The sequence below is a fragment of the Trachemys scripta genome, chromosome 11 (genome assembly GCF_013100865.1).
Source record: "Trachemys scripta elegans isolate TJP31775 chromosome 11, CAS_Tse_1.0, whole genome shotgun sequence".
NCBI classification, from domain to species: domain Eukaryota; kingdom Metazoa; phylum Chordata; order Testudines; family Emydidae; genus Trachemys; species Trachemys scripta.
In genome coordinates, this window is record NC_048308.1 from 68,650,015 (window position 1) to 68,664,760 (window position 14,746).

At 41.9% G+C, this 14,746-nt stretch overlaps 1 protein-coding gene across 1 annotated transcript in view; it reads left to right on the forward strand.

Annotated features, from left to right (window-relative positions):
* Positions 1–14,746, forward strand: part of IQCA1 (IQ motif containing with AAA domain 1) — a 149,118-nt gene that overhangs the window by 88,513 nt on the left and 45,859 nt on the right. The window contains exons 8-9 of the mRNA XM_034786437.1: positions 3,645–3,785; positions 8,780–8,855. Coding sequence (XP_034642328.1) covers positions 3,645–3,785; positions 8,780–8,855 — 217 coding nt within the window. The remainder of the gene's footprint in view (positions 1–3,644; positions 3,786–8,779; positions 8,856–14,746) is intronic.

Sequence of the window (14,746 nt, forward strand, 5' to 3'; positions counted from 1 at the left end):
GTACCTCTGTTGGTTTTGGATACAACAGCCCAGCTGGGACAATAAAAACCCATTTTGAACTCTAGTCATTCTATTAATCTATCCAGAAGAATGAAATGCTTCACTGCTTATCAATGCAAGATATGACTGAATGGTGCTTGGGGTTTGAATTACCATATTTAATTAAATGTAAGATACTGAAATGCTTGGGGAAATCCACTAATGAGATTCCAATGATTGCAATGTATAGACATGTCTATTTTCCTCCCTTTCTTTCCACTGTGAGATCTTTAGTGAATCTTTAAAGGGCATTCTTCAGAAAATATATTTTACTGTTATAGATATGTTTGTTTTAGCCTTAGAAATATTTTGTCTTCCCTATTTTATTTTTTCCTGTGTTGTCAGCATTTTAAAAATGTATTTTTGCAATTAAACACCAGAGTCACAGAGCTTGTATTTCATCATTACCACTGGTTACCTGACATGAGAATTAAATCTCCAACATTGTCTATAAATATTGTTCTAACATTTTATACAGTTCCATCCATCTGGGACATTACCATTCATGATAGGAAATGTCATCTTCTTCCTTTGAATTTCATGCTAGTCCTGTTTCAGGTGACCAGATAGCAAGTGTGGAAAATCAGGACACTTTTTTTTTCAGGCGTATATAAGACAAAGCCCCTTATACTGGGATGTATGGTCACCCTAGTCCTGCTATAAGGGACTAACATTGCCTATGTTGCAAAACAAAAATAGCAAGATCACTGCAAATAAATGCTTGATTGTGATGACTCATATGTTTGGGCGCTTTTAAATAACCTGCTTTTCCTTGATAAATTTGAGCCTTAATACCCTCTCTTGGGGTGCCTTTGTGTATGAGCCTGTCTTTGGTGCTTCCTATTAGGACTCCTCCTTTTTGCCTGGTTTTTCCCTTAGAATCATAAAATCATAGAACTATAGGGTTAGAAGGGACTGCAAGTGTCATCAAGTCGAACCCCCTGCCAAGAAGCAGGATTTGTTGTGTCTAAACCATCCAAGACAGGTGGCTATCCAGCCTCCTTTTGAAAACCTCCAATGAAGGAGCTTCCCTTACTTCCCTGCATAGTTTGTTCCATTGCCTTACTGTTCTTATAGTTAGGAAGTTTTTCCTGAGATTTAATCTAAACCTTCCATGCTGTAGTTTGAACCCATTGCCTCTTTTCCTGCCTTCTGTGGCAAGAGAGAATAATTTTTCTCCATCTCCTTATGGCAGCTTTTCAAATATTTCAAGACTGCTATCATGTCCCCTGCTTAATCGCCTCTTTTCCAAATTAAACATAACCTTTGCTCATATGGCTTGCATTCCATCCCTTTGATCATCCTTGTCACTCGCTTCTGGATCCTTTCCAGTTTCTCTATATCCTTTTTAGACATTGTTTACCAAAACTGGACACAGTATTTTAGCTGAGGCCAAACCAGCGCCGAGTAGAGCGGTACTATCACCTCCCATGACTTGTATACTATGTCTCTGTTAATGCAACCCAAGATTGCATTTGCTTTTTTGCAGCAGCATTGTATTGTTGACTCATGCTGAGGTTGTGATCCACCACAACTCCCAGATCCTTCTCAGCAGTGATCCCCCATTCTATATTAGAGAAGAAAATAGTATCTTTGTCTTTGTTGAATTTCACTTTCTTTTCTATAGCCCAGTTCTCCAATTTATCAAGATCCCTTTGAATTTTACCTCTATCCTCTTAAGTGTTTGTAACCTCCCCCACCACAGCTTTGTGTCGTCGGCAACTTTGATCAGTGTGCTCTCTATTCCTACATACAGGTCATTAATAAAAATGTTAAGTAACACCAGACTCAGAACAGATCACTGTGGAATCCCCTTGAGACCTCCTTCCAATCTGACAGCATTCCATTAAATAGTTACTCTTTGTTTGTAGTTGCCCTTTCTTTAGCATATCCTACTCCTACTGTACATGTAAGGCTGTGTCAGAATTTGGCTTTGCAAATATTCAGTTGAATTTTTGGATGAAATGCTTCTATTTAGCTATAGCAAGTCAGTTTTTCAATACCTATTTGAAGCCAAAAAGTAGCTGAAGCTGACGGAAGTCTAGGATTACACATTGCAAAATGCCTTGTAAGACACGTTGCAACAATGTATTTTTGGAATGAGCAGCAGGCCTAGATTTCAGCACACTGCAGAAGCATTGTAACAGCCAGATTAGAGAGCCATGAACTCCACCAATTTACACTGGACAGTAGGAACACTATCAAGATGGAGAAAACAAGCAAGGTGATTGTCCGGGGCAAGCCTGAGGCAAGGCCCCAAATGATGTCTGGCGTCTCTGGGAGTTCAGCTCTGGGAAAGCAGGGCCCCGATGCCCCTTTTAGTCCTGAGAGTTCAACTAGGGGGATGAAGGGAGTATGGAGGGTACTCAGAGCCAGTAAAGAAATGAATATAGGGGAGTGGGGGAAAGGAATTATTAAAAATGAAAAACGTGGGGACAGGAAAGAAAATATAAAGGGGGAGAGAGAGACTCATAGAAAGAATGATATAGAAGGCAAACAGTTGTATATAAAACGTATGCATGAGAGTGGGAAATAAAAGGGGGCAAGGGGAGAGAGAATGGCATAAAGAAAGAATTAAGACCCAACACCTTTACAACTAGTAAAATATAACGAGCCAAGTCCTTAGCTGTCGGAAATTGGCTCTATTGATTTTAACAGAGCTATACCAGTTGACAATCTGGACCGCTGAGTGTATGGTCCTATATAGTGTTTGGCATCAGACAAATACCATTTCCAAGGGGGTCCTATATTCAGCCAGATATTGAAGCTAGACATCCACTACATCCCTAAAGGAAACATCTCAAATTCCATCTATATAAAATCAATCTGCTTTGGAAACACTGGGCCAAATTCTGAGGCAAGTCCAAGACTAGAAGGGGTCTAGGTTATGCATCTTTTTCTTGCTTCTGGGCCCACTGATATGTTATGGCTCTGGGTGGAATTCAAGATGTTGTTTCAGTCTATAAAGCCCTGAACGGTTTGGGACCTAGTTACCTCAGAAATCACCCCTCTTCCACAGTATATTGCCACCCCTGATCTAACCAGAAGTTCTCGAGCGGGAGCCTCCTCAATGTAAATGAAAGAGGGTGCCATGCAGGGTGTTCTCAGTGCTTTGAGACTTGCTCTCCCAACCCCCTGCGTCTGCCAAAACCCAGATGTGGTAGCCTTCTGGGCACACTACAAAGCCCATCTTTTACCTCTCTTCTCTAAGGCTGTTGTAAAGGGAGTAGGTTGAGGTGGATACATTTATGGGAAATCATTTGCTGATTTTGTGGTTTTAACCATTGAGGTAGATGTCCAGAGCACAGACTGGGTGCTTATCATTATATTTTTGGCATGTAAAATAAATAAAATCAGTCCATTTATACTCACTAACAGCCACTTAGCAATGGGTGACATTTTGAAAATAGAGATCAAATAATGAAAAAAAGCACAAGAACGTGAAACTGCAGGAGGGAGAGAAATATCAAATCATGACCCATTCTGAAAGTGAAAATGTATTTCAATTTGGCAGAAACATCCCTTATCCTGCTTCCTAATACTTTAATATTCCTTATATTTAAAAACATCAAGATAATGGTGTGTGTTACTTTGATCTCTCCCAGGTTGCTGCCGAGCTGGCTGCTAAAGAAGAAGAAGCAGCTGCAAAGAAACAAACCAAAGAAAAGGGGAAAAAAGAAAAAGGGAAAAAGAAGAAGAAGAAGAAGAAAGGGAAAGGGAAAGAGAAAAAAGGAAAGATGGATACTGTAAGGCATTTTAAAATGTGAATTTGTTTAGTAGTTTGTTAGAGCGGCGAAAGCTTCAGGCCTGTGCAATCCATGTGGCATCGCTGGCCTCCATTCATTCAGGGTTTCTGCATGTAGACAAACTGACTTGCCACCTTTGCTTCAGCCCCACTTACAGGAGGGTTGGAAGAGGATGAGGGCCTCATGCATCTTACTTCATCTAAGTTTGTTGGCCCTGGAGACTTTATTTAGGCTTCCAAAACCAGAGGCTTGGGGTGGGTGTTTGTGAAGCTGTCTGTATCTGTGGCAATAGCTGGAGGAAGTCTGCCTGTGGAATGTTGATGTGGGAGGATTGACTCTGGGGGTATGGATGGGAAAGAACATGCTTAGAGAGTGTTACACCGCTTTAGAAGTATGGTGTGTTCTCCACCAAGCACAGGCCTCTTTGGGTATGTCTACACTGCTGTTCCAAACCTGTGGCTGGCCCATGTTAACTGACTCAGGCTTGCAGGGCTTGGGCTAAGGGACTGTTTAACTGTGGTATAGACAATGTTTAATTTGTGCCAGGGCTTGCCAGGACTGAATCTCAGGACCTCTAGGCTGGGCAGTTCATAGCCCCGGCACCACTGGGCTTGCTGCATCAGCTATGAATGTAAAAATATCGGTGAGCCCCAGCACCTCTTTCATTACAAATTAAGCCCTGGGTATAGACATTCAGGCTTGGGCCAGAGCCCGGGCTCTAGGATCCTGTGAGGTAGGAGGGGTCCCAGAGCTCAGGCTCCAGGCCAAGTCCAAACATCTATGCTGCAAATGAAACAGCCCCTTAACCTGAGTTCCACAAGCTGGAGTCAACTGGCACGGGCCAGCCATGGGTGTCTAACTGCAGTGTAGACATACCCTTGGTGTGCAGATGACAGAATGCTGGCTATCACCCTGCCCAAGCATTACCTCTTTGGAGCATGGATTACCTGGACAAAGTTAGCCACCAACACCCTTTCACTCAAGAGGTGGAAAGACCCGCATTCTGCCTGCCCTTATGTATCCAAACACTGTGAAACAGGCTAACTCTCTCCCTGAAGCTAACATTTTGCCAATCCAATCTGCACGCTTGCTTATATTTCAGACTAATTTTTTTAAGTACAATTTACTATCTGCAAACCATTTATTTTATCATGTAAACCAATGTTTTGCTATTCTGTAGATAGTGGCCATGTTTTTTCAATTCACTTACTTAAAATGACCCTAAAGTAGGAGCTCTTTTCACCGCAAGTTGTTTGTAGGCCAAATTTATGTTTTTGCTAACAAAACTACTAGAATGCTATCCTCCCTGAAGGCTTTGAAAGGTTGAGATTCTGTTGCTCCAATTGGCTTTTTTCAATAGCAGGTTCATGGAAGAACACACCAGACAAATGATATGCCAACCAGAAGGCTGTGATGGATTTTAGCTGCATTGTCTTAATTCTAAATCATGCTGTGCAATCAGCATTTTTCTGTAACTGCAACTTTTGTTGCTTGTGAACTTTCTAGAGTGAGTTCGTTTTTTGTAGATACCATTCATCTTTAATCTTTTAGTGATCATTATCACTGAGTGTTAGGAGCAGGGGACTCCTGGGGCCCAGACATTCCCTCACTGTAAACTCTTCTGAAGAGAAGTTATACATTTAGCTCTAACTGTGGGACACTCGTATAACATGAAGTCTAGGGTTTCTTAGGCAATGTCCATCAAGCTGTCTGAAACAATAGAAACAGCTGGCCATGAGACTAAACTAAGTGAAATAAATAAGTGTCAATCTTTCTAATTTAGAGGTTATCAGATTCTGACCCTGCAACGTGGGAGCATCCATTTACAGTATATTTTAGGTAGCTGTCTTCATATGCCAAAGATACTAGGTAGATATCTGAAGAACTTTAAACCCATCCTCTTCTGCTCCAGTCAGAACTACAGAGCTAGCAGGATACCCGCTGAATCCTGTGTTACCAAGTTAGAATGCCTCCACTGATTCACACTGGTACAGAGCAGCTCTGCACTGCCCCTCCCCTCAGTGCAGGACACATTGTAGCCCTAAGAGAAGAATCAACTAACAGTCATTGCATATCTCTACCTAAGTGAGAGTTTAAAGAAATTATTAGAATTACACTGGTTAAATGACGGTGTCAAACAGAGCCGTGCAATCTAGGATATTAAGCAGTTCTCTTCAGCCTGAGAAGCATTTAGCAATATGTCCTTGTACTGCGAACTGAGGCCTTGCTTCTAATTCCTCCACTCTCCTAAATGGCCTTCCCAAAACAAAGCCTAGTATGTCTCTATCCTGTCCCTCAGCTAGTACACTGGAGAAGGTCCTTCCACACACGCTGCAAAAATGTAGCCTAACAGTACTTCAGTTTTTAAGTCACCAAGGAAAAGGTCAGGAGGAAATAGCTTCAGACCCACTGAACATTCTGAACCAAATCTGAGCTTCAAAGATTGCAGTTTTCAGAGTAGCAGCCGTGTTAGTCTGTATCCGCAAAAAGAACAGGAGTACTTGTGGCACCTTAGAGACTAACAAATTTATTAGAGCATAAGCTTTCGTGGACTACAGCCCACTTCTTTCACGTCCCTGACTTAAAAACCCAACTTTCTAGTCTTTCATGAGGTAAGGTGATTGCTTTGTATCCCTCAGTGGATAAACAGCGATACCAAAAATGTGTCCCTGTGCTCTCACAGCTCTGGTTGAGTCTTGGTATGAAAAGTTAAAGATTTGCTGAAGAAACAACAGTACCGAACTATGGGGGCTTTATAATTTTTTGTAGCTTTCCTCTCTTCTCATGCTCCAGCCTCTGAAAAGTAATAATCAAGGCCATTATATCAGGTGTTCTGTGGCTCATTGAGATAGAACAAAGAGAACATTATTCCCTGCTTGTAATACTGAAAAAAAAATCATCTTGGAATGGTGCAGAAGTATTCTGAAAAGTTCTAACAGAAGGACCTTATTAAAATAAGCATAGGCTAGAAGTCATAGTGACGCAGTCAAACAAGGTCTTGTTCCTAACTTCAATTTCTTAAGAAAACAAGATTATGATCCCAGAAGGAGATTTAAATATTCTTTAAGTCTGATAGTGATCTTTAGAAATATGCATTTGATATCAAAGTAACTTCATTTTCTTCCCTGTTAAACGTTGATCTGATTTCCCATTGGGCACTAAGAAAGAAATAACAGAAACCTAGCACAGTATAATCTCTCTTCACAAGCCTTTTATTTTTGTGACTTTTCAAGACATATGTTGAATCCTTTGGAACTATTTAAAATAGTAATATACTGTGTACTAACCTGCTTGTAAGACATAAATATGGCGGAGGTCTCTCTACAAATTTCATCCAGCCAGATGGAGCTTAAAGCAATATTCTGCCATCAAGGAGAGCCACAAGCAGAACCTCTTCACTGTGACCAGGAAAAATGTAGCCAAACAGCACAGTGGAAATCAATTCAGATTCTTCACAGCCTTGTAGTGTGGGTTTCCCCATGCAGATCAGTCTGTGGAAAGATTCAAACACATGCTTAGTGTTCATCCAATTGTTACCCCCATATCTGTGGCTGGATTAGGGTGACCAGATGTCCTGATTTTATAGGGACAGTCCTGATTTTGGGGTCTTTTTCTTATATAGACTCCTATTACCCCCCACCCCCGTCCCGATTTTTCACACTTGCTGTCTGGTCACCCTAGGCTGGATTGAAACTGGTATGATCAATTCAAGGTGCCCCACCACAGTTCACACAACATAGACTCAGCTATTCTATCATCTGAATGTAGAAAAAATATCAAGAAAAGAATTCCTTTATCTTTCTAACACTGTGTGAAAAACACTTACTGCTAATGTAGAATTTAGGCCCATATTCATTGTAGTTGTTCTCTATATACTGAATTATTTTGAAAAAATCTATTTAAATATGTTGTGTATTAATATTTGAAATGTATTGGCATAGAAATACTCTTTACTTCAAAGTAGAAAATCAGTGAAGTTAGCCAACAAAAAGACTGCTTTGCTTAGTCCTAAGGATAAAAGAAATAATTAATATATGTGCACTATGCTGTTCACTGGCTAAATAAATTAATGGGGAGCAATTGAATTTTCAGGCTTCACAGCAATATTTGTGTCATTAACAAAATATAAATGTATGTCTGTTATAAATGCAACTTCTAGTCATCTAAATGTCATGTTGTGTAAAAAGTTCGATTTAAAAAAATGAAAAGCAATGCAACAGGGCTGGCCTGATAGTCTAAATGCAGTACATCGCATACGGCAGGAGATTCAGATACAGGTCCCAGAAATCTCAGGCCCTGCAGAAGGTGGGAGTGCAGAAGAAGCAGCAGAGAATTTGAGTTCCACCCTTGAATCCTCTTGCTTGCATTATTCTTCAGCCTACCCCTCCAGCCAATCCTCACCACCTCCTTGTCAAGTCATGCACTCTACTGATTAAAATTCCTTCATGCCTCCTTTCTTCTTTTGCCCCAAAATCACCTCCATGCCATCTCCCAGGTTGTTCCCTATACCTGCAATATCCTTTATGATCCTTCACAGCACACTTCTCTTCTCAAAACCCATTGTTTTCCTCAAACAATAATCCTCTAATTGCCTAAACACAATCCTTATTTCATGACACCAAAGTGCTTAGCACATTGTGGCTACAAGGTGAAGAAGAAGAATGATTGGAAGGTAAATAGATTGCCATGCTCAAAGGTCCCATCTACATTACAAAAGCAAGTGAGTTTAACAACTTTTAAATTAAGGTGACCCAACTGGTTTTGAACACGAACTACCCCAATCTCTGTGGATGAAGTCCAACCATATGATCAGTTTGAAAAATATGATTTAGTTCAGGGGTCTCATCCAACAATTTTCACCAAATAACTTTTTGATAATCACTTGTGAATTAAAACTACAGCTGATCCATTTTTCATTATACTGTGACCCTGTCTTTTTAATGGCTGTCTATTTGGTGATTAATACAATGATATTCTATATTTTCTTCACACAGGAAGAAGAAGAGGGCTGGAAAATGGCTCCTAGTAATTTCCTCCCTATAATGGAGGAAGGAAACAACCAATACAAAGGTCAGTAGAGGGAGATAATAATCATAGTTGGAGCATTCTTCTAATTAAACTTAGATTGGATGCCATCCATGTAACATCAAACTAAAGTATGGAACATTACAGAAGTGCATGCTTTAGACAAAGTAAAATTTGGAAGGAGATTCCTCCTGCACCTGTAATTGAGTTTTGACCTTTCTGGTAATATTAGGACATCACAAAGCAAGGACCAGATTCCAATACCCTTCCTCAGGTCTTTGGCTCCAATCAGACAGCTGATAGTATGCAGTCAAAGCAGTTGCTCTTACAATAGGTGCAATATCAGGGCCATACTCTGTGACTAGATGCTTTGATTTCAAGGGGACAGTTATCAAAGTGAAGTGCTACTCAGTGCGAGGAAAGGTGGCAGAATCTGGCCCAAAGTATTGGTAGTGCATCTGTAAGTGCTTTAATTTTTTGTTATTTTTATTTCAGAAAAATCACCTGTGCTTATATATAGTATTGACTGGCCACTAAATGGAAAGTTCTATCTAGCAGTTGAGGTTACAACTACATTCCTTACATTTCTTACCCTCTTTGCCCTCTCATTCATTGCCAAGGTGTTGATACACACCACCAGAGTTGGTCAGCATTTTCTGAATGAAAAGATTGGCTGTAGAAAGAGAGCTTTTCAAAATGAAGATTTTTTTTAAAGTAGTTGATTTAAATGTTTGTGCTTCCTGCAAAGATTTTTTGCAACTTTTTTAAAGTCAAAACAATTAGTCAAACTGACATTGAAGTGTTTTGTTTACAGAAAAATCTGCTTTTGGTAAATGAAAACTTTCAACAACATTTTTGATAAAAAAAGAGAGTTTGAAATTTTCCAGTATTTTTCAAAAATTTTCAACCAGCTCTGTTCTACCCCCTGCTCCACACTTGTCCCCTTTTCCCCTCTTCCCTATTCAAAGCTCTGCAATCCATACCCTAACTACTCAAAGGAGCTACCAAGAGTATGTCTACACAGCAAAGAAAAAACCGTAGCTGGCCAGCCAACTCAGGCTCGTGGGACTTGGGCTGCACGGCTGTTTCATTGCTGCATAGACTTCTGGGCTCAGGTTAAAATCCAACCTTTGGGACACTCCCACCCCGCAGGTTCCTAGAGCCTGGGCGCCAGCCCAAGACAAGAAGTCTACACAGCAATGAAACAGCCCTGCAGCCCAAGCCCAGCGAGCCCAAGTCAGCTAGCTTAGGCCAGGTGCAGGTTTTTCTTTGCTTTGCAGACATACCCCAAGACTCCCCCAACCAGGAGGATCAAGTGTCTCTTGAGGTAAGAGGCTGAATAGAAAACATGGTTCATGAGCCGTAGTGTAAGGCCTGAAAGGTGCAAATAAGCGACAAGTATCTGACCTTGAAACGCTTGAGACCAAACTCTGAAGTAAAGGTTTTGAGTTTTGCTGTCACTACTTCCGTGCCTAGGTTCATTATGAGAAAGTTATTTTTTTAAATCATTTCTTCTTAACACTCTACAGTGTTACTGACTTGCTAAATTCCTCGCCTGAAATCCTTTGTTGTTATGCAATCACTCACATTGAGTTGCCTCGGGTCAGCCGTGGGGAAAAGAAGTTATCAATTTGAAAATGAGTTGTAATCAGCAGAGTACTGCCCGGCCTCTACTTTGTTAACTCGTGGAATTTCTCTTGTAAATTATAAATCATGGAGAGTTGCTTCATGGTAAGAATCAAAGGAGGGCTCAAAGCCCTCAAATGCACACATACAGCTCCCACTGAAATCAACAGGAGATACACAGATGTGAGAACCAAAGAGATTGCTCCTTAACTTGCAAGGAGTGTTTTGTGTGTGCTGCTAAGCATGTTTGGGGCCACTTTGGGTCTTGTCCTTGCATAGGCATAAAATGGAGGCAGAGGACACAAGAAGTGTCTCCCCATCCTGCTAACAACAATGGGAATCCTTGCACTCAGGGCTAGCAGCGTTGCCGACACCAGTCTCTGCATAAGGGGCAGGGAGAAGATGGGATGGGTTAGGCTTGTGGGGGAGCATGCACGGTACTCCGTTAATGACCCCTGAGAGCCAGAAGGTGTCCTGGAACTCCTTCTGGGGCAACGCAGCTCCATGCTGCCCCAAATACTACCTGTTAATCCCTCCGAAATTGTGTATATTGATTGTCTACAGCTGTACTGAAAAAATTGCTCAGCTACAAATGTAAAAGGTAAGAAATACAAAACGGCATGCTCCATTCACATACCTTTGTAAGTGGTGTGTGCATCACTGGAGGGGCGAGGGAGGAGTTAAATCATTTAAAATATTTAGGTTAATATGCATGGGCGGGTTAAGAGTACTGACTCCATGATATGGGTGGGATGTGCGGGGGAGAGACTTCCCAAATCTCACAGCTAGCCCTTTCAAAGAAATATCCATTTATTATTATTTCTGCTTGAGAGCTGATAGGGGCAAGTTAATTGTCAAAAGTGTAACTGAAAACAGATGTGTACATGTTGCCATAAATTGTATGTGTAGCCAAGGTATGTTCCTTCTTAAATCCTCCCTAACAGGATACACTTGTAGGGGCTCCAAATATGCAGGTTTAGACTCTTGATAAATTATATGACACATTGTGACGACCCTATGCACTGAAAATGCCTCCAGGAACACTTAACAATGAGCTTGTGTAGGCAAGAGACACTGCTAGAATCCATTTGGGGTAAATTGAAACTACAGCCTGGGATTCAGATTTAACCAATATGTAGCACATCCAGAAATCCTTAGGGAGAGAACAGTAACTCAGTGAAATTCAAAGGATAGCTATGGGAATGTCCAAGATTAACGTATTCACAGTAAAGTATCCAGAGCTGTTAAGCTTTGCCACACTTCTTTTATCTTTGCCACTTGTGGATTGAGACTATCTGAACCAATATTCTGGTTCTGATCATGCACATTTCACGGCTTTTCAATAAATTATTAATTTCTACAAACTACACATCCCCCACCTCATTCACAACTAACCTTCACAAACACCTGTCAGGGATGGTCTAGATCATGGGCGGGCAAACTTTTTGGCCTGAGGGCCTCATCGGGTTTCCAAAATTGTATGGAGGGCCGGTTAGTGGGGGCTGTGCCTCCCCAAACAGCCAGGCATGGCCTGCCCCCGCCCCCTCTCTGACCCTTCCTGCTTCTCGCCCCCAACAGCCCCCGCTCCGGGACTCATGCCCCATCCAACCCCCCCTGTTCCCTGACTGCCCCCCACCACCCCATCCAACCCCCCCGCTTCCTGACTGCCCCCTGGGACCCCTGCCCCCATTCAACCCCCCTGTGCCCCACCCTCTGACCGCCCCGATCCCTATCCACACCCCCGCCCCCTGACCACCACCCCGAACTCCCCTGCCCTCTATCCCAACCCCCCCCACCACTCCCCTCCCTTACCGCGCTGCCTGGAGCACCGGTGGCTGGCAGCGCTACAGCCGCGCCACCAAGAGCGCCAGGACAGGCAGCCGCACCGTCCGGCTGGAGCCAGCCACGCCACTGCACAGCACAGAGCACTGGGTCAGGCTGGGCTCTGCAGCTGCGCTGCCCCAGGAGCTCACAGCCCCGCCGCCCAGAGCATTGCACCGGCGGCACAGCGAGCTGAGGCTGCAGGGGAGGAGGAACTGCAGGGGAGGGGCCAGGGCTAGTCTCCTGGGGCAGGAGCTCAGGGGTTGGGTAGGAGGGTCCCGTGGGCCGGATATGGCCCACGGGCCGTAGTTTGCCCATCTCTGGTCTAGATAATACTTAATCCTGCCATGAATGCAGGGGCCTGGATTAGATGACCTCTTGAGGTCCCTTCCAGTCCTACAATTCTATTCTATGATTCTATGATTCAGTATAGTTTATTATATAGCTATATCCTTCTACAGGTATGCATAACGTACTCTACCTTCACTTAGTATGCTCTGCAATTCTCATTTAAATTACCACTAGCCAAAAATGTACTGCTCACATGTGAGGCACAATTTTTCAAAATCTCAAGAATCAAATCAGATAGATGGTAGAGTGACTCTGAAAAGGTCACAATTTTTGAATATCGGATTTTTTTCCACTCTCCCCTTGCTTGAAAGTGCTTAACTATTGTCTATAGAAATTTTGAGGAAAACCTCATCTTTACCAGTGAATAAGCCTAGAAATTTTCAGTCTAATAAGTAAGAATTATTCGGAGTGACCAAAAGCTGATGCTTACAATGGAAATGTTTAGGGAACCTTAACTGTAAGCGATGGCATCCACTTAAAACACATTTTACACACACACACACACACACACACACACACACACACACACACACACACACACACACACCATGTATATATGTAATCTCCCCTTATGCTGTAGTAAGAGGAAAGCAACCTCTTCCAGAACACTGTGAATGCACTACTTGCACAACTTCAAGTTGTGGCACAAGCAATAATTTGTTCTTGTGATATTCTACCTACTAAAGGTACTTATATGGCCCCTATCACTGAGCACCTCATATTTTTAATGTATTTATCCTCACAAGACCCTTGTAGGGCAGGGCTATTACCTTCATTTTACAGAGAACAGACAGGCTAAATGACTTGCCCAAGGTCACACCAGATGTTTGTGGCAGAGCAGGATTGAATCTGGGTCTCCTGTAGCCCAGCCCAGTCCTATAATCATTGGACCATGCTTCCTATGTGTTTGACAGTGCTGTACGCTGTGGTGACATGACTTCATGTTTATCTTACGTTGAAAGATCTCAAACCCTGTCACCAAGCGGTTGAAAGTTTCCATGTGAGTGTGACGATTACGCATCCCCCTGTATTGATCACCGGCTGCTCTCTACAATTAAAATATTAACACTAAATAATGTTTTCCACATTAAAAGCAAGTGCACTTGTAAGTGCTGATGCTGACAGCCATGGTAGCCCAAAGGGCAGCCTGCTAGCAGCCATGTAGAGATAGAGAAAAAGGATGAATCTAGAGAAAGCGATATGCATTTCAAAAAGAGGTGATTCAATGGCATTTCACAAAAACATGCACACACTCCCATAGTTAAATGATCCTATATGTAATTGAACACCATGCACTTTTCAGTGAAAACATCATGTCCTTAACCTTCTGACTTTGCTTTAAAAAGAACTTGGAAACATTTTTTTGATCTAGAAAAAAATAACATCGCATCTAACATCTACAAGCCATTGATCTATCTTCTAAAATTAGAGACCTCTAACCTAGTGACTAATTTAGTCCTCAATGAGCCAATTGCCAAGTAATATCGATAAAGCCTATTGGCTAAGGTGCAGGAAGGAGATGGTCACTGATTTGTCTGGAGAGCCTATTACCCACTAATCCATGCACAGAATGACAAACAATTATGAAAAATAAAATAAAAAGTGCGGCTCAGTTTATGAAAAATAAATACCTAAAGCTTAACGCTCCTGTGAAAAAATAGCACTTGCAACCTGTTGACCCAGCCAGGAAAGTGTTTAAAAATTCACATCTCTTCTATGTAATTTCCCCTTTCCCCAAGGCTGAAATTCCAAACTAGGGTAACCCTGGGGGACGTGCCTTCTAACTAGGGCAAGTCAACCTTTCCTGTTGAAATATTATGTGGCATCTGTCATGTTATTTGACAGGCCTGGAGTCATTTAAAGAAATTGACGTCTATACCTTTGTGTTCCTTTCCTCGTTACCAAAAATCCACTGTCCTCCTTAATTGTTACCATTTTTAGTTATAAAATTAGGAAATAGTTTTTGTAGGTGAAGAGTCCTATGTGTAAAACCACACAAACTTTGCACATAATTGGAATCCAGGAGAATTATCAGAAGCAGTAGATAGCAGCATGTATTATATTAACTAGAGTAAACCTTCCATGATCTCCTGTGAGTGCTATGAATATCTTTCTCAGTTTATAGTGTCTTAGACACT